The sequence below is a fragment of the Schistocerca nitens genome, chromosome 5, assembly GCF_023898315.1.
Source record: "Schistocerca nitens isolate TAMUIC-IGC-003100 chromosome 5, iqSchNite1.1, whole genome shotgun sequence".
NCBI classification, from domain to species: Eukaryota; Metazoa; Arthropoda; class Insecta; order Orthoptera; family Acrididae; genus Schistocerca; species Schistocerca nitens.
This window is the reverse complement of record NC_064618.1, coordinates 639923099-639947782: the sequence shown is the minus strand read 5'-3', so window position 1 is coordinate 639947782 and position 24684 is coordinate 639923099. Positions and strand designations below refer to the sequence as shown.

Sequence of the window (24684 nt, the reverse complement as noted above, 5' to 3'; positions counted from 1 at the left end):
ACTGAGCAAGGTAGCGCAGTGAATAGCGCACTGGACTCGCACTCGAGAGGACAACGGTTCAAACCTGTGTCCGGCCATTAGGTTTTCCATGGTTTTCCTAAATCACTTAAGGCAAATGCTGGGATGGTTCCCTTGAAAGGGCACAGCTGACTTCCTTACCTAATAGGATGGGACAGATGACCTCGCTGTTTGGTCCCCTCCCCCAAATCAACCAAACAACCTTGTCTCTGACGAACACTCGTGTTTGAAGACAACATACTGGGTTCAGTTACTGAAGAAGTCTCCGAGCCACTCATATATCAATGAACTTATTCCATATGCTTGTACCTTTGTCAACAGTCTACAGTGGGGCATGGTGTCAAATGTTTTCTGGAAACCTATAAATATGTAATCTGCCTGTTACCCTTCAAACATAGTTCACAGTATATCAACTGCAGGAAGGGCAAGCTAAGTCTGGCATGAGCTACACTTTCTAAAACTTCACTAATTTGTGGATGTGAGCTTCTCAGTCTCAAGAAAATTTGTTATATTTGAATTAAGAATACATCGAAGGATTCCACAGCAAACCTGTGTTTGCTTGCTACTGTCATGTGCATCTATGGAAAGTGGTTGAAGGATGGGGAAGCCACGAGTAGGTAACGAGATATTGAATGCCTCATCATGGAACGTGGAGGCTGAAGGCTTGCCTGCTCTGTAAAGCAGAATACACAGTGATCTGTGGCAAATCTGATGAGAGAGTACAATGCTGGTGCAGGCACAAGGGTTTCAGAGCACACCGTAAAGCGCACATTGTTGAATTAGGGATCCACAACAGACAAATGGGCATTCCTGTATTGTTAAACCAATATTGTCAATTAAGACTGTAGTCAGCATGGGATCACTGAGACTGGACCATGGATCAATCAAAATGTGTTCACCAGGTAGGTGGTCGTAACTGGATACATGGTATCACAGATGAACGGCTGCTCGAAACATGCACAGCATCACTGATGCAGACCAGTGGAGGCAGTATTACGCTATGGGGGATGTTCACCTGGGCTTCCATTGAACCTGTGATGGTATTTGAAGGCACCATGAAAGCTGCAGAATACATGAACGTTATTGTTGAGAACCTTCATGCTTCATGTCTTCTTCAGCACTGATGACATCTTCCAGCTCGATAACAGCCCATCGCAAGGCCATAATTGTGCTACAGTGGTTTGAGAAGCATGATAGTGAACTCACATTGGTGTATTGGCTACAGAATTTCCTGACCTGAACCCAGTGGAACTCATGGGATGCTATTGGGCACCAGTTCCTTACCTGCATACCAACGTCTGTAATTTATGGGAACTCCATGATCTGTGCATAGACGTCGGGTGCCACCTACCTCTGGAAACCCATCAAGGATTTGTTAAATCTTTGCCACACAGAATCAGTGTTCTATTACATTCCAAAGGTGGACTAACATGATATTAAGCAGGTGGTCACAATGTTTTGTCTCATCAGTGTGTAAAAAAAGAAAAAAAAAAAGATACACCATGGTAAAAGTTCCCAAAACAGTAATGTATATTTTCTAAATATGTTCCAGGTATTTACATAGAGTTACGGCTGATAAAAATTGCTAATTATCACTTCTTATTGTCTGTGAAGTTAAAAAATATTGGTTATATAATTACTTATCAAAACTAGCTTAAAAAACACTGCACAATATATTTCACCATGAGGTTCACAAGTACACATTCATGAACGATGGTATATTTACAATGAAAGAAAGTGCAACACAGTGATCATGAATCCAGTACACACACAGTTAGTGACAGCCACAGCTCTTCACAACCATGTTCTTGTATTTGTTGAGTGTGACTAATTTGTCAAGATAATACAGCACATGCACTGGACCGAGCTTCACAGGGGCACAGCACGGCTTTGGGACATGTGTTGGGTACATCAGGTGAACCAAGGTCTGCACAATTGCATGGTTTGTGGCATTCATGTGTGCATTCAGAGGAAAGTTACATTCACCACTGCAATACCAGGCATGGTAACCATTTGGGGCAATTATCCAATCCTGCAACAAGTTTGACTGGTGTAAGTTCACGTCATCATCATATGTTGGCAATTCAGTACTTCAACCTATAAATGTCTTACACACCTTCCAGTCAAGATCCTGAAAGTTCACATAAAGCGTTCGCAGCTGGCAGTTCCTTGATGTCCAGTGAGGAATTGTATCTAAAAAATAAAAAATAAGAGGCTTTAAAATTAAAAATCTATATAGCACATAAAGAATTAAATTCATGAAAATGTATTTCGTTTCATTGCAATTATTTACTTAGTCACTTATTTCTATGTTTTATGGACAATAACATGAGTTTATCATTATAATGTGGAATGTGTCAGTTAGTTTAGAATGAGATACACTTTCACAGAGAAAAATATGGCAACATGCTGACCATTTACAGGATTGTCTTTTACATTAAGATCCTTCCCTGAGAAAGTAGTCAATGATTTTTGTGGCTGAATACCTCAATCCTTTCATTTCCACATTAAGGTTTAGTGAAGGTTAGCGTAAGTCATTTGTCCATCCGGTATTGTCTGTAAGAATGTTTTCACGCTGCAGTCGATTATTAACAACAAACCACATAGGACAGTGAATGTGCTGTGCAGCTGTTGTTAGCCTTATTACACCATTCTGAGCAATGAACACTTTCTTCCTCAATGAAGTGTTGGCTTAGCATGTGTTGCTGTAAGATGTTAGAGAGGGAAAAACAGTGAGAGTATGTCTACTTTCTGACAGCATCATCTTCCAGTCTGAAATTAAATACTGATTTACCACACAGTTTTAACCTGTCCGGCAGCTTAATGTATGGCACACATTCTGCTTAGTGAATGGCACAATTTGTAATACCTTGATGCACAGGCTGTGATTTAGTTACTGTTTGGCATGTTTTTACAGCAAGTGTGCTAGGCCAGCAAAGTATGAAGGTGAGCTCAACTAAAAGAGTGAAGCACAGGTACTAAAAAAATCATAGTTATACTGCAGCAGATGGCTTGCTTGGTAAAAGCACTACTCATGGACAGTAAAGGTTTGTGCTCTTATACTATTACAGAGTGGAGACAAAATGTTATACTTCATTTGGTGACAGATAATTCTCAACAGTGCGAACATCACTGTTACAATGCAGAAGTATCTGATTAGTAGTGACTAAAATTAGTCAGCTAGAAATTCAGCAATACTGAGACATTGTCTCAGAAATGTAAATAAAATCATGTTATGGGACTTGTCATGGAAGACATGCAAAGCAGCTGAGTGAAGTCTGCAGTAACTGTCACTAATCTTCAGTAGCCAAACAGCCTACAGGTTGGCAAAAGAGGAAGAGGGAAAGATTAGGGCTTACCATCCCATTGACATAATGCAGGACCATACTTGCATTAGCTTTTAGTGCTTTAGAGAATCCAAGGAACCTAAATCCATAGGCCAGATGGGGAAATGAACCTCCATTGTCTACAATAAGAGCCCAGTACCTCTGCACTAAGACTGGCAAAGGAGATACAGCACTGAAAAACCAAAACTGTTTTGTTGATGGGAGAAGAGATGGCACCTGTTTCTTTGGGACTCACAGGGTGTCATCATGACTTTCAGAAAAAATGTATTATAGTTACTGGCTCTTAACATGTAATGTTACTGAGTCAGGTGCTCAGTGATTTGAAACAGAAGTGACCAGGATCAGCATGCAAGAAGTTATCTCCTATTAGGACAATAAAACTATATCTACATACATACTCTGCAAGCCAATGTACAGTGCATGGCAGAGAGTACCCTGTACCCCTACTAGTCATTTCCTTTCCTGTTCCACTCACAAACAGAGTGAGGGAAAAATGACTATCTACGTGTCTCCATATGAGCCCTAATTTCTCGAATCTTTTCTTCATCGTCCTTACATGCAATGTATGTTGGCGGCAGTAGAATTGTTTGGCAGTCAGCTCCAAATTCTGGTTCTCCAAATGTTCTCAATAGCGTTCCTCAAAAAGAATGTTGCCTTCCTTCCAGGGATTCCTATTTGACTTCCTGAAGCATCTTCGTAACACTTATGTGTTGTTTGATCCTACTGGTAATAAATCCAGCAGCCCATCTGTGAATTGCTTCAGAGTCTTCCTTCAATCTGACCTGGTAAAGATCGCATACTCCTGAGCAGTGTTCAAGAATAGGTCACACCAGAGTCCTATATGTGTTCTCCTTTACAGGCATACCACTCTTTCCTAAAATTCTCCCAGTAAACCAAAGTTGACAATTCACCTTCCCTATTACAGTCCTGATATGCTTGTTCCATTTTATATTGCTTCACAGTGTTACGCCCAAATATTTAAACAAATTGACTGTGTCAAGCAGGACACTAGTAATACTGTATCTGAACATTATAGGTTAGTTCTTCCCAATCGTCTGCATTAACTTACATTTTTCCACAGTTAGAGCTAACTGCCATCATCACTCCAACTAGAAATTTTGTCTAAACCATCTTGTTTCTTCCTACAGTCATCCAACTTTGGCATATTACTGTACACCACAGCATCGTCAGCAAACAACCAAAGATTGCCGCCCACCCTGTCTGACAAATCATTCGTGTATATGAAGAGCAACAGTGGTCCTGTCACACCTCCCTGGGCACTCCTCATGATACCCGGGTCTCTGATGAACACTCGTCATCAAGGACATCATACAGGGTTTATTACTTAAGAAGTCTTCGAGCCACTCACACATTTGTGAACTTATTCCATATGCTCGAACCTTCTTAAGCAGCCTGCAATGGGACACCATATCAAACACTTTCCAGAAATCTAGAAATATGGAATCAATCTGTTGCCTTTCATCCATAGTTTACAATATATCATGTAAGAAAAGGTCAAGCTGAGTTTTGCACGAGCAATGCTTCCCAAAACCATGCTGATTCAAGCTTCTCAGTCTCAACAAAATTTACTACATCTGAACTGAGAAAATGTTCAAGGATTCTGCAGCAAACCGAAGTTAGGGATATTGATCTGCAATTTTGTGGGTCCATTCTTTTACCCTTCTTATATACTGGAGTCACCTCCACTTTCTTCCTGTCACTTGGGACTTTGTGCTGGGAAAGAGATTCATGATAAATGCAGACTAGATAAGTACTCTTCGTAAAACTGAACTGTGATCCCATCTGGAAGTGGTGATTTATTTGCTTTCAAATCTTTCAGTTGTTTCTCTAGACCAGAGAAGCTTATTACTATGTCATTCATAAGGGAGTCTGACTGATGGTCAAATGATACTATGTTTGCACAATTCTCCTGTTTGAATGATTTCTTGGACGTGAAATTTAAAACTTCAGCTTTCATTTTGCTACCTTCAGCTGCCACACCAAACTGGTCATCAAGGAACTGCATGGAAGCCTTTTAAACCCGCTTAGCAATTTTACGTAAGACCAGAATTTTCTCGGGGTTCCTGCCAGATTTTTCACTAAGGTGCGATAGTGCTAGTTGTCATATGCTTTGCGCATAGATCTTTTCACAGATGCAAGAATCTCTACTAACCTTTGCTTGTTGTCATTTGTGCATTCTCTCTTGAACCAGAGAGCAACAGCCTCTGTTTCCTTAGCATGCTCCGAATTTTGTTATTAAATCATGAAGGATATTTTTCATCCTTATCCACTTACTAGGCACATAGCTCTCCAGACCACAATTTACAGTCTGCTTGAACTCTGTCCATAATTCCTTTACATCCATCTTAATGGACTAAGTGATGTCAATTCACTGTCTAAGAGAGATGCTAACAACTGCATTGACATCATGAACGTTAATCACCGTTTCTATAATGAAATTATTGATGAGATCCAGCCTATTTGTAGCATGTGGGATGCCAAGCTAGCTACTCAAGGCCGTCTTCAGAAAACATATTCAAAAGTGCAGGGTGTACATAAAGTCCAGGAACACTTTCACTTATTTATGGCACAAGAACCAAACATTGTACAGATATCATACATATGTCATTTAGAAGAGAAACACTGAAAGTTTTTTTGCATCTATATCGTCACAGCATAGTTTGGTAATTTGCCGATAGTCAGCGCTAGTCCCAAACATGGAGAGTTCAGGCGTGGAGCGAGCTTCCTATGTGTTGCTGGGCACAAGCAACCCGTTGTAATCAATTTGTTGTGCCAGTGGTAAATGGCCTACCTTGTTGGTGCTTCTTACCATACTTGGTTCTAAATATCCATTGAACAGCTGTAGCACAATTGTTTTTGTCCAACTGCAACACACCTGAACTCCACACGTTTGCAACTAGCGCTGACTTGTTTGCGACTAGCTCTGACTATTGGCAGATTACCAAACTATGCTGTCGCGGTATCCGTGAAAAAAAACTTTCAGGGTCTCTCTTCAAAATGACATATGTATGATATCTGTACAATGTTTGCTTCTTGTGCAACAAATAATTGAAAGTGTTCCCAGACTTTATGCACGCCCTGTATTTCGCATGACTGTCTGTCTGTACCCCTGCAATGAATCCACAGTCATCCCAGTCTACACCCAGTAGAGTAAAGTTGCCTCAAAGTACTATTGCACAATCAGGATATTTATGCACTACTGACCATAGTCTTTCTTTGATTGACTCTAGGACTGTTACAGCAGAATCAGATGGCTGGTAAAAATATCCAACAATTAACTTGATTTCATCTACAGCTGTTATAAATGACCAGATAACTTCACTGTCATACTCAACTTTGACCTCAATAGAGGCAATACTTTCGTCAACTGCAATGAACACTTACCCTCTTATGGCCTCTAATCTGCCTTTCCGATATATGTTCCATGACTCACTAAATATTTCAGACGTTTCCACCTCAGGTTTCAGCAGGTCTTGATCCCAAAAATAATCTGAGTGCGAGAACTTTCCTGGAAGCCAGTAAATTCGGATACTTTATTAGGAATACTTCGAGAGTTCGCTGATAAAATTTTGACAGTCAAAGTGTCTTTATTCTTAAAGCTGGCTGACTTCCCTCACTGTGTATCAACTGGCAATTGTTCATCAGAACACCTCAGACTACAGTCTAGCCTAAAAAACTCTCATGTGCACTCTGCTACCCGAGTAGCTGCTTCCTTTGTGTAGTGCACCCCTGACCTACCAAGGGGAGTCTTACAAACCCCATGTGATATAAGCAGATCTAGAAATCTGCAACCGAGACTGTCACAGAGTCAACAAAGCTTTTGGTTGAGACCCTCCACAAAGCTCCAAACCTAAGGACCCAGATCACCTCTGAGAACAATTCTGAAAATTGTGAGCTCCACTTGCATACACACACAATACCACCAGTCTTCACCATCTCTGGGGGCCACCTGCATCAATGAGGATGCTCTCAGAAACCAAGTGACATGCATCATTGATACCGATGTGAGCCACAACTTGCACACAACTGTATCCAGCATCAGGCAAGGCCACTTCCACATCTCAGATGAGGCCCTCCGGCAGATATACCGAGTGCACATTGGCTTTCTTTCCAGCCCTGAATGCTATCTGCCTAAGGGACTCCATAACACACCTAACACTGGAGCTCCTGATAATTAGTAAACCCCTCCCCCTGTGTGCCTGCTCGGACCCTGCTGAAGGAGTGGCCATCTGTCTCCTCACAGTGTGAATGGGTGAGGCCAGGCAGCCAGTCTCCACATTGGCCCTGCACCACAAGCAATGTGAACATATTACTGCCTGCCCCTCACCCTGTTGTGAGGGCAGATCCACTGCATCGGATGCACTAGGAGGTGCCTAGGAAGCACAGCTCCAGGACAATAGAAACGCAGAGGCAGCAGCCTGAAGGTGGCTGACCATAGATGAAAGTGCTTTCAGCTGTTTGCGAACTGCAGTTAGCTCCTCCTGCATCCACACATAGCATGCACACATCCTACCTATCCTAACAAGACAATCTGAAGAAGTAAACTAAAAGCAGACACAATCCTAGATATGCAATTTGCTACCCTCCTGACATGTCACCAATGGGTGCTGATGTGTTAATGATCCACATAGCTGCCTGTTCACTGAGCAGCCACTGCAGTATGAAGTGAATGAATTTGTCCATGAAATTTAATAAATATAGTACAAGGAAAGAGATAAAAACTTAACTGGCCACTGTGTAGGCATATACAGTATCAGCTGAGAGCTGGAGCCTGATTGTTAATACATAGGTTGCCACATGGGCAAATAAACATGAAATGGAATTTTGTTACATAATATCAAAAAAATGTTTAGTTGTGCAAGATACTTTCTTTGCTTGTAGAGTTTATCTGTGCTGTGAATAAAAATTGTGCAGACTATTGTTGTTTGGAAACTTGTTACAAAATTATCTCAAGTAGTCACAATGTACCATTTATTTAGAGCACAACTATTTTCAGTAGGTCATCTCTCATTCTCAAAAGTCGCCTGCACAACAAACAGGGATCAGAATAAGGATAAACATCTGTAGTTACATACATTGTTAAAATGTAAAATTTACAAACATCACTTGTTGTGAAGCCATTAAGAAAAAAATATAACACCATTGCTATTTAGAATCTTCAAAGAGCATATGAACTTATAAAATGGATACATGCTCTATTACAAGATTCAACCACATATCAGGTAGTTCACTATGTGCTCTATCAGTGAATTGATTGATTATGAGCCCCTTCTCTTTGACTTAACATAATCAAAGTATACAGACATGGGTCACATGCTAATCACCAACTCATGTCATTAAATAGGGAAAGCAGCCCTAAATGGAAGCGCCCACAGATTCAGATAACTTGCATGTGTACTGTAGTTCATTTTAGGTGGTTGGTTGGATGATTAAATGGACCAAACTACTACATCATCAGTCCCTTGTTCCTCAAACAGAAAGGTATATATGACTGTAGATCAGAGATAGCCTACCTCACAATACCCAGGGGAAGAAAACCCAAAGTTTACCAAAGGTCAATGAATCTGAGATAAAGGACGAAAAGAAGAAAGGGAGGCATAGGAAGAAAGTCAGGCAAGGTGTCCCATCTAGGGAGCAGCCAGAAGCCCCAGAAAGCAGAGTGCAATGAGGGGACATACATCCCCCCACCACCACCACCACCACTTAGCAGAGGCACTCCTCTCAGAAATTGCCTATGAAAGACTAGGAACATGGACAGGGCAAGAGAAACACACAGAGACAAAAGATGAACAAGTCTAACAGATCCTGCAAGAGGAGGAAAGGAAGAGCAGATAGGATGAGGATTGGGTTGGACGTCCAGACAGCCACAGCTCAGTCTGGACAGAGGAGGCAACAATGTGTTCTCCAACCCTTCAATAGGCCAATCAGGTTAAATAGCTCTCTATTAAAGAGAGGGGTAAAAGCCCGTTTCATGAATAAAAATTAAAACTAAGTCAGCCACTTAGGCATAGTTGCCTAACACCAGGGTTAGTGAGTCACGGAGATCAAAGACTGTGATTGTAATCCCCAATCTGGGCTGCTGTTGTGGGAGATGGATTTTTGTGTTTGCAAAGAGAAGATGGCAGTTCAGATGCTTTAGCAAGCTGTGAACATAGCTAGGATAATTGACAAGACGTTGTTGGCACCTGATCCGCAATGGAGGGACTCCGTGAATACGCTGTTCACAGGCCTAGTTTGACAGGCTCCTGTTGCAAGTTGAATCCCACAGTGATGTATCAGATCCAATATCCACAATGCTGAGGGAAATGCTGAACTGTATCCCAGACTCACATAATCAATACAGTATTGTATTAGGGCTTTGTGAAACTGCAGAAGAATAGTGCAATCTGCACCCCAGCTGGTGTTACTCAGGCAGCAAAGTGTATTGAGGTGCCGCCAGTGCTTTCACTTACGCTGGTGCAGATGGAGAGTTCACATCAAATGAGAATCGAAGACCACTCCTAAAAAGTGTTAAGTCTCCACCAAACTGAGTAGCTCATCATCAAAGTAATGTTCTGGCTGTGGGTGAATGGTACGACATCGACAGAAGTGCACAATGTAAGTCTTGGCGGCTGAAAACTGAAAGCCATGGGTAAGTGCACATGCCTGCATCTTTCGTATGGCACCTTGCAGTTGGTGTTCAGCAACACCCACAGTAGAGGAGCAATAATAGAGGCAAAAGTCGTAAGTATACAAGGAGGGTGATACTGAGGACCACATAGCTGCTGCTAGACCATTGATGGCCACTAGCAAGAGAGGGACAGTCAGTACAGAGCCCTGCAGGACTACATTCTCTTGGTTTTGGGGCTACTGTGGAAAGCACCAACTCTAACCCAGCAAGTATGACACAACAAGAAGTTCTGCATAAAATTTGGGAACGGACCCCAGACAGAAACCCCACTCATGTAAGGTAGCAAGGATGTGGTTTCGCCATGTTGTGTCACAAGCCTCTTGCAGGGCAGATGGCAGACTCCAGGTAAATCAGATTATCAATAGAGTAATGGCCTTGGCGAAAACCACCCTGGAATGGAGCCAGAAGACCCCGCAACTCAAGGAGCCAACACAACTGCAAGCTCACCGTACGTTCAAGTGACTTACAGAGAACATTGGTGAGACTTAATGGGCAGTAACTGTCCATCTCTAGATGGTGCTTATCCAGTTTCAGCATTGGAACAATGACGCTTTTTCACCATTGGTTCAAATGGCTCTGAGCACTATGGGACTTAACTTCTGAGGTCAACAATCCCCTAGAACTTAGAACTAATTAAACCTAACTAACCTAAGGACATCACACACATCCATGCCCGAGGCAGGATTCGAACCTGCGACCGTAGCAGTCGCGCGGTTCCGGACTGAGCGCCTTAACCGCGAGACCCAGTGATAGCATCTGGCTCACACCATTCCAGTACAACTGCAGATGTCTGGTATCCATAGAGACATCTGATCTTGGCCCAAACCTGCAAAGCAGAGGAACGTGGTTCGATGGTTGAAGCTTGCTGTTCCCAGCATTCTCACTTCCATTGTTTTATTAGGTGACAGACCCGGGCATGCAGCTGCTTAAAGGCAATGAGGTGCCATCTCTAATGGCCTCTGCAATTTTTGATGACCATCAAGGTACTGTCTTCCGCAGGGGTGACCCAAGGAACAGGGGGTTGCTAAATCAGCTGCCAAAAGAATTGCTGTAGATGTATTCTGGACCAACTCATCAATATCTCCATGTGCTGGGGAGCTAAGGGTGACAGCAGAGGAGAAAGCACCTCATTAAGCAATGTTGAGAAACCATCTGGGCAGGCATCCAAGGAAGTGATACTGAAGGAGGGACAGGGGTCGGAAGGGGTCACTAGCACACAGGCCATTGTGGACTCTTCAGTGGATGGATGGGATAAGACAAGGGCTGCAAATGGAAAGATCAATGGCCAACAAAGTTCCATGCACCACACTAAAGTGCATGGGGGTACCAGTATCCAAGAAGCAAATTTCAATTTGTGCCAAAAAGTTTTCAAGGTCGTTACTGTGATTCCACCAATGCAAACAATATGATCTGAGACATGTCACCATTGGGAGGGAGGTAAACGCTGCAGATGGTAATATCCTGAAATGTCATTATCCGGATATCTACCACCTCCAAAGGTGTATTAAGAGGCACTAGTTCACTATATAGTGTGTCCAAACATAAGTGCAAACTCTGCCCAACATCCTGTCACAGGTAACACGGTTCTTATAATATCCCTGGTATCCACGAAGACTTGGCTCCGTGTTGCTGGAAACCAAGTCTCCTGAAGACCAATACAAAAGGCAGAGGAATGTTTAAAAGATGTAGCTCAGCCAGGTGGTGAAAAAAACCACTACACTTCCACTGGAGATTAATGTTGTTGATGTATTGTGAGGCCATGAAGTGACCAAGGAGGCAGGTTATGCCCTAGAGTCACCTTCTGCCACTGGCTGAGGGGTTATGGCATCAATAGACATACATTCAGGGCTCCATTATGTGGTCCGAACCAGGGCCTCAGGTTGCCAGAATCTCCACCTTGGTCACAGGAGTGGAAGAGGCGCTATCTGGTGGCGTGGGGGCCACTGAAATGTCCTTCTTCTTGGGAACTTGATGTATTGTGAGGCCATGAAGTGACCAAGGAGGCAGGTTATGCCCTAGAGTCACCTTCTGCCACTGGCTGAGGGGTTATGGCATCAATAGACATACATTCAGGGCTCCATTATGTGGTCCGAACCAGGGCCTCAGGTTGCCAGAATCTCCACCTTGGTCACAGGAGTGGAAGAGGCGCTATCTGGTGGCGTGGGGGCCACTGAAATGTCCTTCTTCTTGGAGGACCTTTTCTTGTCTTTCCTCTCGTTAGAGGGTTTTGGTGATTGTAAGGACTTATTTGAATCAGTTTCAGGTAAATATCATGATAGCGAAGCCCTGCAACCAGTAGCTTGTGGTTCCTTCAGCCACTGGCTGGTGTGATTTATTGTAATTTAACATTTCCAATGCTTGTGACATTGACTTTGATAAAATTTCTCTTAAAACAGTATTTCCTGAAAAATGCAAGTGCAACTTAAACAATAAGACCCTGCAAGAATTTCTGTTCATTAAAGAACATGGTAAGAGAGATGAGTGTACAGTTTTTGGTGTAAAATTAGCATTTGGTAACAAACATAGCTGTGATTCTGGCTAATCTTTCAAGATCAACAACTGATACATATTTGTTGGTGAAGGTAGTTTCACACAGGGATAAGTAACTTTTGGCACAAGAAGCCACATTTGCATACCACACAGTCATGCACAACCAGAATTTCAAGTCCATAGACTGTACCACTGATGTAATTAAATCACAGTTCAATGAGTTCTCATGCTCACAGATGTAAATAATATGAGTTACCAAGAATGTGATAGTACGATTTGCTATGGAACAAATAATGTGAGGAATGTAAAGAAGCATATTTCATTTCAGTAATGATAGATTCTTCCTGCCACATCAAAGTGGTTCCTTTTGTGGTTAGGTTTCACAGTCCAGATAAAGGCATAATAGTTAAGGTGTTGGAGTTGGTGAACATTGGTGTTAAAAGGGTAGAGCATTTGACTTCGTATGTCTTACAGCTTTTGGAAAAGTTACAGCTTAAGACACATGTAGCAATTTCAACTGACCACACAAACACCTACGATGGAGTCATCTACCAGTTTCGGTTTTGAACACTCACCAAGGATGTAGGGTGCAACAGATCAGTTAAAAATGCATTTTAACAATTAGCTGTTTATTTGTCCTATTAGTCATCTACGAGTTTTGGTTATGAACAATTGCCCAGGACGTAGGGTACAACAGATTAGTTAAAAGTATCCCATATTCCTCTGATGCTAAACAATATCAAAATTATCCAGAGAAATTTTACAAACATCTGACATAATTTGTCTTAGAATACTGGCAGTCATATCTCATGTCAAATAAATATGAGAAATGACAGTAGTATTCTAAGACAAATGATGTCAGATGTTTGTACAATATCACTGGATAATTTCGTTGTTGTTCAGCTTCAATGGTATATGGAGTGCTTTTAACATATCTGTTGTACTCTACATCCTGGAAACTAGTAGATGATTAATGGGACAAATAAACAGCTGATGGAAAAATGTATTTTATAAAATACTTATGGCTCTTTTACCTCACCTTACAGAAACACTATAACAAACTTTTATGTTGTAGGAGCACTACATAGTTCTCTCTTCTGCCAACTGTCTCAAAGAATCATTGATGTTTTCCATGTGTCACAATCCTACTTCCTGTCCCCTGATAAGTGTCCTATAAACTTGAAGATCTTCCTTTCAAAATTTTCTCTCTTTCTTTACAATTCAGTTCCTTTCAAGTCAGCACTCTGTATACTGAAAAGGAAAGATTTTTGACATCTGTTGTAAAACAGCAGTTACACAAGTTGGAAAGTGAGGAGCTAGTGACATTTGGATCAGTTTAACAATATCACAACAGCTTTCCATGCTACCTGCATTGGATACATTCGTGAAGGGTGTGAACCATTTTTGGAACCTCTTCAGCCAATGGAGTGGATCATTGAAATAAAACCATCACCTGGAGTAGCATTCAAGAGCTGTATAGTTTTGTAAAACCTAGAATCATGAGCTTCATGGTATATGAGGGAGAACTGTTTGATGAGTACTGTTGTGTAAGTATATATTGTGAAGGTAAACTGTAAGACTGGAATGCCAAATATTAAGTGGCAGTGAATAACGGCAGAAAATTTTCACTCATTTTCACAATGAGTGAATGTATCCAAAGCATATTAAATGCTTTGTTGAATTTTCACTAGCTAATCCAGGTTTTAATGCATCTATTTAAAGAGTTTTTTCACTAATTAAAGCTTTGTGGAAAAAGAACTAGGAACAGTAAACCTCCATTGTATGGGCATCTGCAGTTTGATGTTTAACAAAAATAAGCTTCTTGAGTAAACCTCAACCACTAAAAAGTATTACACAAGTACCAGTGAGTCTGTACCATTATCTCCAATGCAAAATGAATGAAATCTGTGTTTATATTTACATTAAAACTGTATATGCAATACTGCTGTCAACCTCTCACCAGCGATGTAGATTATGCGAAGATAAATTACTATTAATCCTATTTTTGATGGTAAGTCTCCCATGTCCTGAATTGTTGTGCACTGTTTTGAAAAGTCCTGAATATTGTCAAAAATAATATAAGTTAAAGAGTTGGCTCTTCCTATTAAATTTAATTTGTGTATATTGTTCTTAATAGCAGTTGCAGACAAACTTACCTCAGTAATGAACATAATGGCTATATGACAACAAATCAGTGAATATATCCAAGTCTATATGCAATATCCAACTGATGGGAGAACAGCAGTGTGTGTGTGTGTGCACTGCAAATTTCACTGTTCATCTAACATGATTCTGTAATCAGTGAACTAAAACCACATAACATCTTCATGAGGTTTAATTTTACTACCTACTCTCTTTTTCTAGATGCTTAATTTTTTTGTCAGAGGGTATATTATTCCAGAATGAGATTTTCACTCTGCAGCGGAGTGTGCACTGATATGAAACTTCCTGGCAGATTAAAACTGTGTGCCCGACCGAGACTCAAACTCGGTACCTTTGCCTTTCGCGGGCAAGTGCTCTACCAACTGAGCTACCAAAGCACGACTCACTCCCGGTACTCACAGCTTTACTTCTGCCAGTATCTCATCTCCTACCCTCCAAACTTTACAGAAGCTCTCCTGCGAACCCTGCAGAACTAGCACTACTGAAAGAAAGGATACTGCAGAGACATGGCTTAGCCACAGCCTGGGGGATGTTTACAGAATGAGATTTTCACTCTGCAGCGGAGTGTGCGCTGATATAGAGCACTTGCCCGCAAAAGGCAAAGGTACCGAGTTCGAGTCTCGGTTGGGCACACAGTTTTAATCTACCAGGAAGTTTCAGGTGTATTATTATTAGTCTACTTCTAGAAGCCAGAGGGAGTAAGATAGTAACTTCCGCACCTGTAAATGGATTGCTCTGTACATGGCTGTTCTCCGACTTCCGCTTTCGACCCAGGGCCTGTCGAGCAGAACGTGTGTGCACATCTCGATTGCCTGATGCTTTCAGAAAGGCTACCATGAATGGTAACTTGTCTTCTTCACTGTCAGAGCTTATTATTCCAATGTCTTCCAGATGAATCTCATGACCTGAAAAATGGATAGAAAGCAAATGTAATGAATTAAAATCCAGATCTGTGCGGGGTAAACTTTTCTATAGGACACTATACAGAGAGAAAAATTCTTGATAAGCTGTACAGCTGAATGTTGCTGGTGTTCCACTAAGAGTGTCACAAAATAAGTTACACTTTCAAATGAATTCTGTGTTAAAAACTGTAGCACTTTGTAGTTGACAAGTTAGATGTAATTCATTCAGTTTGAGAATTTTTAATTAATTTGATGTATTTTAATTATTTAAAGTACATGCTAATACACACACAAAACTTAAATTCTGGGTGATGTTACAAAAGGCAATTAATAGCTCTTTGGCATAATAAACATTAAATCAAAGCTGCATCTTACATGTTCTCAGACTCTGGCATATTTACTTAGGTTTTTAGGTATATACTGATCATTTTACAATGACACTAAACATGTCAAATTTATCAATACATAATAAGTGTAAGCATCGTTCATACACATATGCCACTGTAACTATGCAACCCACCCCCACACACCCATGGGAGTTACATGGTTTAGTAGTCCTTCATCTCTCATCCATCAAAAAGGTTTTAGCTGGAACTGCAGGGAATGGATTAGAAGACATGGATGTCAGAAGAGTGCAGCACACCGATGGACTTCTTAAGGGATGTAGGTGAAGCATCTCAGAATAGAGTGCTATAGCGACAAGACTGGTTAGAAGAATGTTCCTTCTTGAATTTTCAAGAATGTTGTAGAATATTCCAGAATGTTTGAAAATGTTACAGAAGGATTGAAAATGTGACAGTTTTTAAAATGTTATGAACGGTTTGAGAATGTTCCTGAGCATTTTAGAATTTTCCAATGTGTTCCAGGACATTCTTAAATGTCATACATTTCAGCTCAAAAGGGTGTATAACTGCTGGGTAGCTGAAACAGTCCATTACAATACTACTTCAGAGTACAAAAAACACAAAAATTTCATCACTGGCAAAACAGACCAAATGTGTGAGTCTTGTGGCGCCCAGAAATTCAGTAGAGAAACAACAAGAATGTGTTGCATGAGTGGAAAAATTCACTTAGCACCACTGGGGAGGGGGGGGAGGGGGACTCACTTTTATGTACTAGAAGAGGAAAAAAGAGCGACATTTCAAAGTAAAATAGTTGCCCTCTCCAGGAACTGGAATCTTGTCAGCTCTATATAGCAGAACACAGTGCCACATGCAGTCATAGATCTATGAATTCAGCAGCCAAGGAGACACAGCTGCATGATAATGTGACAAACTGGAGAGCCAAGGATCATGTTATTTTAGTTCTGGACTTTTTGTTTCGGATTTTTAATTTTCGTTTCATATCATATTATGGAGCTATAAATATTTTTTTTTCTGTAAATGTTTTCAGCTTTATTTCATAACTTGTTGGATTTAATCATATGAACAAGAAATTTTGGATCGCTGAACGCTTAACACAAATAAATGTAATTCGTATGTACAAAAGAATACGCTTATCATTAGGTAACAAAGTAAAAATGCTAATTGAATAACTAACAATCATTTGAGGTACAATAAATTTTGTGTACTTCTTGTCAAATTCGGTTCCTGGTGCACGAAAGATTTTCACTGTCAATCATCTGAGGCCCAATAAATGTTGTGTACTTCTTGTTAAATTTAGTTCCTGGGCACAACATATTTTCAAACTCACTGAATCAACTACGTAAACGGCAATTTCAAAATGTCGTCGCCTCTTGGAAAAATTTCTGTGGTCGCCCATGGATACAGGACTGTATTTATCCATTCTGAGACAACTGGAAGCTGTTTTGAATATCAACGGGTTTCCTACAATGCATTAGCCATGATAATGCATTGTGTTTTTGGTTTTTTGTCCAACCCCTGTACTTCAGCAGTGTTTAGTTGATATACGCAAAAGTAGAGGCAAAACGAATGGTATTTACAGAGTGCAGCACTTAAATCCGGACAAATTTCAATTTTAATTTCACATCATATCATATTTCTGCTGGAGGTCATGACTAGCATTCTTGATAGCCATAGCCATCTAGTAAACCGTTAGAAACTCAAAATGGCCAAGATGTTATGGACAAGTGTGGAATACAACTGAAGAGCTGTGATTATCAGAAGTCTGCACTGGGCGTTCGCCCACTGATATAGTTCAATTCTTCGGGTACCCGTGATAAACTGTTGATATTGGCGCCAAGTATAATGCTTTGGAGAAGTCTGGGGTTCATGTCCTTGGTGTTGTGTCCAGTGAGGGTGATATCATCTACATCTACATTTATACTCCGCAAGCCACCCAACGGTGTGTGGCGGAGGGCACTTTACGTGCCACGGTCATTACCTCCCTTTTCTGTTCCACTCGCGTATGGTTCACGGGAAGAACGACTGTCTGAAAGCCTCCGTACGCGCTCGAATCTCTCTAATTTTACATTCGTGATCTCCTCGGGAGGTATAAGTAGGGGGAAGCAATATATTCGATACCTCATCCAGAAACGCACCCTCTCGAAACCTGGACAGCAAGCTACACCGCGATGCAGAGCGCCTCTCTTGCAGAGTCTGCCACTTGAGTTTGCTAAACATCTCCGTAACGCTATCACGGTTACCAAATAACCCTGTGACGAAACGCGCCGCTCTTCTTTGGATCTTCTCTATCTCCTCCGTCAACCCGATCTGGTACGGATCCCACACTGATTAGCAATACTCAAGTATAGGTCGAACGAGTGTTTTGTAAGCCACCTCCTTTGTTGATGTACTACATTTTCTAAGGACTCTCCCAATGAATCTCAACCTGGCACCCGCCTTACCAACAATTAATTTTATATGATCATTCCACTTCAAATCGTTCCGCACGCATACTACCAGATATTTTACAGAAGTAACTGCTACCAGTGTTTGTTCCACTATCATATAATCATACAATAAAGGATCCCTCTTTCTATGTATTCGCAATACATTACATTTGTCTATGTTAAGGGTCAGTTGCCACTCCCTGCACCAAGTGCCTATCCGCTGCAGATCTTCCTGCATTTCACTACAATTTTCTAATGCTGCAACTTCTCTGTATACTACAGCATCATCCGCGAAAAGCTGCATGGAACTTCCGACACTATCTACTAGGTCATTTATATATATTGTGAAAAGCAATGGTCCCATAACACTCCCCTGTGGCACGCCAGAGGTTACTTTAACGTCTGTAGACATCTCCCCATTGATAACAGCATGCTGTGTTCTGTTTGCTAAAAACTCTTCAATCAAGCCACACAGCTGGTCTGATATTCCGTAGGCTCTTACTTTGTTTATCAGGCGACAGTGCGGAACTGTATCGAACGCCTTCCGGAAGTCAAGGAAAATAGCATCTACCTGGGAGCCTGTATCTAATTTTTCTGGGTCTCATGAACAAATAAAGCGAGTTGGCTCTCACACGATCGCTGTTTCCAGAATCCATGTTGATTCCTACAGAGTAGATTCTGGGTTTCCAAAAAAGACATGATACGCGAGCAAAAAACATGTTCTAAAATTCTACAAGAGATCGACGTCAGAGATATAGGTCTATAGTTTTGCGCACCTGCTCGACGATCCTTCTTGAAGACTGGGACTACCTGTGCTCTTTTCCAATCATTTGGAACCTTCCGTTCCTCTAGAGACTTGCGGTACACGGCTGTTAGAAGGGGGGCAAGTTCTTTCGCGTACTCTGTGTAGAATCGAATTGGTATCCTGTCAGGTCCAGTGGACTTTCCTCTGTTGAGTGATTCCAGTTGCTTTTCTATTCCTTGGACACTTATTTCAATGTCAGCCATTTTTTCGTTTGTGCGAGGATTTAGAGAAGGAACTGCAGTGCGGTCTTCCTCTGTGAAACAGCTTTGGAAAAAGGTGTTTAGTATTTCAGCTTTACGCGTGTCATCCTCTGTTTCAATGCCATCATCATCCCGGAGTGTCTGGATATGCTGTTTCGAGCCACTTACTGATTTAACGTAAACATAGCCCTCCTTACGCTAACTTTGACATTGTTTAGCTTCTGTTTGTCTGAGAGGTTTTGGCTGAGTTTACACTTGGAGTGAAGCTCTCTTTGCTTTCGCAGTAGTTTCCTAACTTTGTTGTTGAACCACGGTGGGTTTTTCCCGTCCCTCACAGTTTTACTCAGCACGTACCTGTCTGAAACGCATTTTACGATTGCCTTGAACTTTTTCCATAAACACTCAACATTGTCAGTGTTGGAACAGAAATTTTCGCCACCACATTTCTTTGAAAAGGGACAAACTGTCACAAAAGAATTTTTTCTGCAAGTTTTGTGAAACTGTGGATGATAACTGTGGCCTCTGAGAGACAATATGTCTTTCAGCAGAACGGTGCATTGGCTCATACGAGCCATGTAGTCCAAAACTGGCTCTCGATAACGTTGACATGTTCTGATCAAAGCAGTGCTGGGCACCAAATAGCCTGGATTTGAACTCCCTCATCTAACATGTTTGGAGCTTAGTCAAAGATGAGGGACCCTAATGTTGTATCTGTATGCACTGCTATCGAAACTGCATTTGCGAATATGGACAGCGCTGTTTTAAAGAGTGTGTGATGGACATGACTGGAGGCAGTCATTGTGGTTTAAGGTAGGGCTACGTCAATTAATGTTACTCTTGAAAGATACTACTATTTATATGTAAAAGGATTTTCATTTTCATTTGTATTTTGTTTTAACAAATTTGCTTTAAAAAAACAGTTTCATTTATCTGGATTTAAGTGCCACATCCTGTATGTGACAGAACAAAAAGAAACTGTTCAAAAGAGCATATTCATTTGAGAAATGGTAAGAAATGATGGCAAAGATGATGATATTGGAAGACTGGTGATTTACCATCAGCTTACTTAGAAACTCGACACATACGTGAGTACACACAAAATGCTATGGCCACCCCCAATCTTAATAGGAGTTGTTAGACCAGCTTAAGCAAAAAGTCTGTTAGATTTCAGCTTTGAAAGCACTTGGCTACAACAGTCAAGATTAGGTACTTTGTGTATGATAAATTTATTAAAAGTGCGTAACTATGTTTCATTCTGACAGTGTATTAATTCTGTAAATATTAGAAGTTCCTGTTTACTGTAAGTATTCTCCTATTTCGACAATCTGCTGACAAATGATCAGGGTAGTGAGTATTATATTCAAAAGATTATATTCAAAAGATTATATTCAAAAGATTATATTCAAAAGATTATATTCAAAAGATTATATTCAAAAGATTATATTCAAAAGATTATATTCAAAAGATTCACGAGAATCATCCCAGTTTTGGGTCTAGTATGAGAGCATATTTGTGAATGGACTGGTCTGCCAATTCCCCAAACTTAAATCCTATTGAGCAAGTGTGAGATGCGGTAGTGAGACACATAGCAGCACATTCACATGCACCAACGACGATCATGGAGGAACTGAATGCCCACTAATAGAGGGAAACATTCCACGTGGGAAAAATATATCTAAAAACAAAGATGATGTGACTTACCAAACGAAAGTGCTGGCACGTCGATAGACACACAAACAAACACAAACATACACACAAAATTCAAGCTTTCGCAACAAACTGTTGCAACAAACCTGATGAGGCAACAGTTTGTTGCGAAAGCTTGAATTTTGTGTGTATGTTTGTGTGTCTATCGACATGCCAGCGCTTTCGTTTGGTAAGTCACATCATCTTTGTGTGTGTGTATATATATATATATATATATATATATATATATATATATATATGTGTGTGTGTGTGTGTGTGTGTGTGTGTGTGTGTCCGTCCACCCCGATCAGACAAGTTTCTTCCAGAATATTGAGGGCAAATGGCACTGTTATTCTGGCAGCAAAATAACTGACAATGGCCGAAGTAGAGAGCATAATAAAAAATGCAGATTAGCAACAGCAAGGAACACTTTTACAAAAAAAGATATTTTAACATCTAACATAAATTTAAGTGTTAGGAAGCCTTTTCTGGAAGTGTTTGATGGAGTGCACCCTTACACGGGTGTGATATGTGGACGATAATCAGAAGAGACAAGGAGAGAATAGAAGTTTTTGACACGCGAAGCTATGGTAGAATGCTGAAGATTAGATGAGTGGGTGAAGTACCTAACAAAGTACTGAATCGCACTGGTGAGACAGGAAATTTATGGCATACATTGAGTGAAAGAATGGCTCGATTGATGAAATGTATCCTCCTGCATCCGGGAAGAGTTAATTAGGTAATAAAGGAAAGTCTGAGTATGTGGAGGGGTGTTTCAGGGGTGGGGAGGGGTGATTGTAAGGGAGGAAAGAGGTTTGACTACACTAAGCAGGTTCAAGCGCACGAAGATCGCTGAGGTGAATATACTTGCACACGATAGCCTAGTGTGGAGTGCTGCATCAAACCAGTCTTGGGACTGAAGACCACAACAACAACACACATTCTATACGCTCATATACAAATTTCTGACCTGCATCATTTAATATTCGTTGATTTAATTCATACTGACTCTATCCACTTTATTTCCTTCAGTTGTAAAATGGAATTATTTATTTGTAGCTTCTCGGTACATTCTTGGCGTATTTCAAGGAAAATGGAACACGGCAACTGGATTTACATCCTAGCGAGGCATGCGCGAGGCAAACTGCGTGCTACACACACGAAAGAAGAGGGGGGACGACTTGTTTACAGGAGCGAAAGCCTTGCCCGGCAGGCCGCTCGTTTTATTCGTTTCGCATTTTGCAAGGCTGCATGACGACAGCAGGAGGTGAGGCTGTAACACTTTGGCCAGGAGGCGCGTCGCCTCGGAAGCTGCGGCGTGCTTGTGTGAGGTGAGGAATACTTACAAGACAGTGGGCGCTCTTTGTAGACTTAACCAGGTCACTGTCGCCGCAGGGAACAGCGGCGCCGAAGGGGTAGCGCACGAGTTAGTTTAAGAAATGTTTCACTGTATGCCGCGTAATTCAGTGGCACTACTGTCCGAGTCATGGACACGGGCACCGAATTCGCATTGTTGCCGGTTGCCAGCAACAGTTGGGGTAAGGTCATGCACGTACTTTGCGCTTGAAGAAAGCGTTTGTCCTACAGATTGTGTCTCGCTTGCTTATGTAGAATTTGATGCTTAGGCCGGTATTATTCTATTATATGCCTTTCACAAAGAAGTATGATCAAATATTCGTCAAATTTCTTTGACAAAGATCTTTGACGTGCCGCTAAAACGGGGTGTTACACTGTCATCATATTTTTCGTCAAATATCAAGATGGCGAAAAACAACTTGTTATTATGGGCTTCAATTGCTAGTACTTCACTTGCATTGTGTGTATTTGGAAGAAAATCGACGGAAAAACAGGAAACATACTTAGAATAAGCCTTAGGTATTACGTCGAGATAGTAAAAGCATTCAGCAAAATTTGTTACGAGAGCTGCAAGTGGAGGAAGTCAAGTTTTAATATAAAAATTTCTTGCAAATGGATGAGAGTGCATTTCAGTATTTGCTAAGTAAAGTTGCTTCTCATTTTACAAACAGAATACTCTCTAGAGAAATGCGATATGTGCAGAAGACAGGCAAACTGTGACAGTGCGATTTCTTGATACAGGGGACAGCTATTCTTGTTTACAACACAGCACTCGAATATCACATTGCACATTAACCATAATTCCAGAAACGTGTGGAGCGACTTATAAAGCACTGAAGGGGGAATATGTGAAGGTAAATAAATGTTCAGTACACTACATGGACAGTAAGAACTGTGTTCCAACAATTATGGAATTAATAAAAGTACAAAACAGATGAAGCGCCTTTTAACTTGTGGCATCCAGAGTTCAAAAATAGACAAAGTAGAATGGAGAGCTAAGAAAGAATTATTGTATTTTCGAGTTGGCCACCTCCTCTTTTCTGACGTGCTGAAAAGCTGCCTGGATGTTTCAAGATGAAGAGGTGGGTGGCTGTAGCTGTGATGGTGGACATGAAGTCGCCTGCAGCATGTTCCACCTGCCCATCGACACACAATTAATAGCATGCAGAGTGCCCCTTGCTCACCCCAGACATCTAAATTGAGCAGTCCACACACATATTCGTAAGCAATAAAAAATATACGTAAGTTCACAGAAAGTTACGTGACGAACCAGCGTCTGTTTTGTATGAAACAAAGCAAATATGTGATCATTTATCCCACCTAGTATTACGGATGAGAGCAGAACTCAATCAAAATACGAGCAACATATTTACAATGCACTTCGAAGAGTGCGATACACACGAGAAGTCGTAATCAGAAGCACAATGTGGTGCAAACACAACGAGACAAAAAGAAACATGGAAAACTAGAAACCAGCCAATGAGAAAGCGAATTATGGTTTTGATAAACTTGCAGCGCTCCAAGTGGCCTGGCAGCGAACGAAGGTCGTGTTAACGGAATACCCTATATGAGATTCACCCCCTTTTCGTAACACTTTGGCCAGGAGGCGCGTCGCCTCGGAAGCTGCGTGCTTGTGTGAGGTGAGGAATACTTACAAGACAGTGGGCGCTCTTTGTAGACTTAATATGCTGTCTTTTTAAAACTAACGTAAGAGTGACACCATGAGAACAACTTTTACCATTTCTTCTGTTTTCATACACATGCTTGGCATTGAGTACAGTACTAGTATCATCTGCAAAAGAACTAATTCTGCTTGTTGTATGTTAGGTGAAAGATCGTTTACATACATGAGGAATAATAGTGGACCTAAAACTGAGCCTTGAGGAACCCCTTCCGTCTTTTCTTCGTAATCAGTATTAAGTCCCCAGATTATATTGGTCGAATTACTAAGTACAACTTTCTGCACTCTTTCGGTTAGATTCGACATTATCTATTGGTTGACTACACCATTAATCCCATTATAGTTCAATTTGTGTAGGAGAATACTGTGATGATTAGATTAGATTAGTTTTTCGTTCCATAGATCCGTGTTGAGGAGATCCTCGTGCATGTGGAACATGTCAAATTTATTTTTATTTTTTTTTAAGCTGAAATAACAATACTAATAGTATGAGTATATACAATACATCTTTTTTTTAGCTGAAATAACAATACTAATAGTATGAGTGTATACAA

At 41.0% G+C, this 24684-nt stretch overlaps 1 protein-coding gene across 1 annotated transcript in view; it reads right to left on the bottom strand.

Moving 5' to 3' along the window:
- Positions 1-1524: 1524 nt before the first annotated feature.
- Positions 1525-24684, bottom strand: part of LOC126259401 (protein 60A) — a 197913-nt gene continuing 174753 nt past the window's right edge. Inside the window, exons 4-6 of the mRNA XM_049956172.1 lie at positions 15429-15614; positions 2135-2211; positions 1525-2050 (exon numbers count right to left, since the gene is read on the bottom strand). Of these exons, the coding sequence (XP_049812129.1) occupies positions 1793-2050; positions 2135-2211; positions 15429-15614 (521 nt within the window). The 3' untranslated portion in view covers positions 1525-1792. The remainder of the gene's footprint in view (positions 2051-2134; positions 2212-15428; positions 15615-24684) is intronic.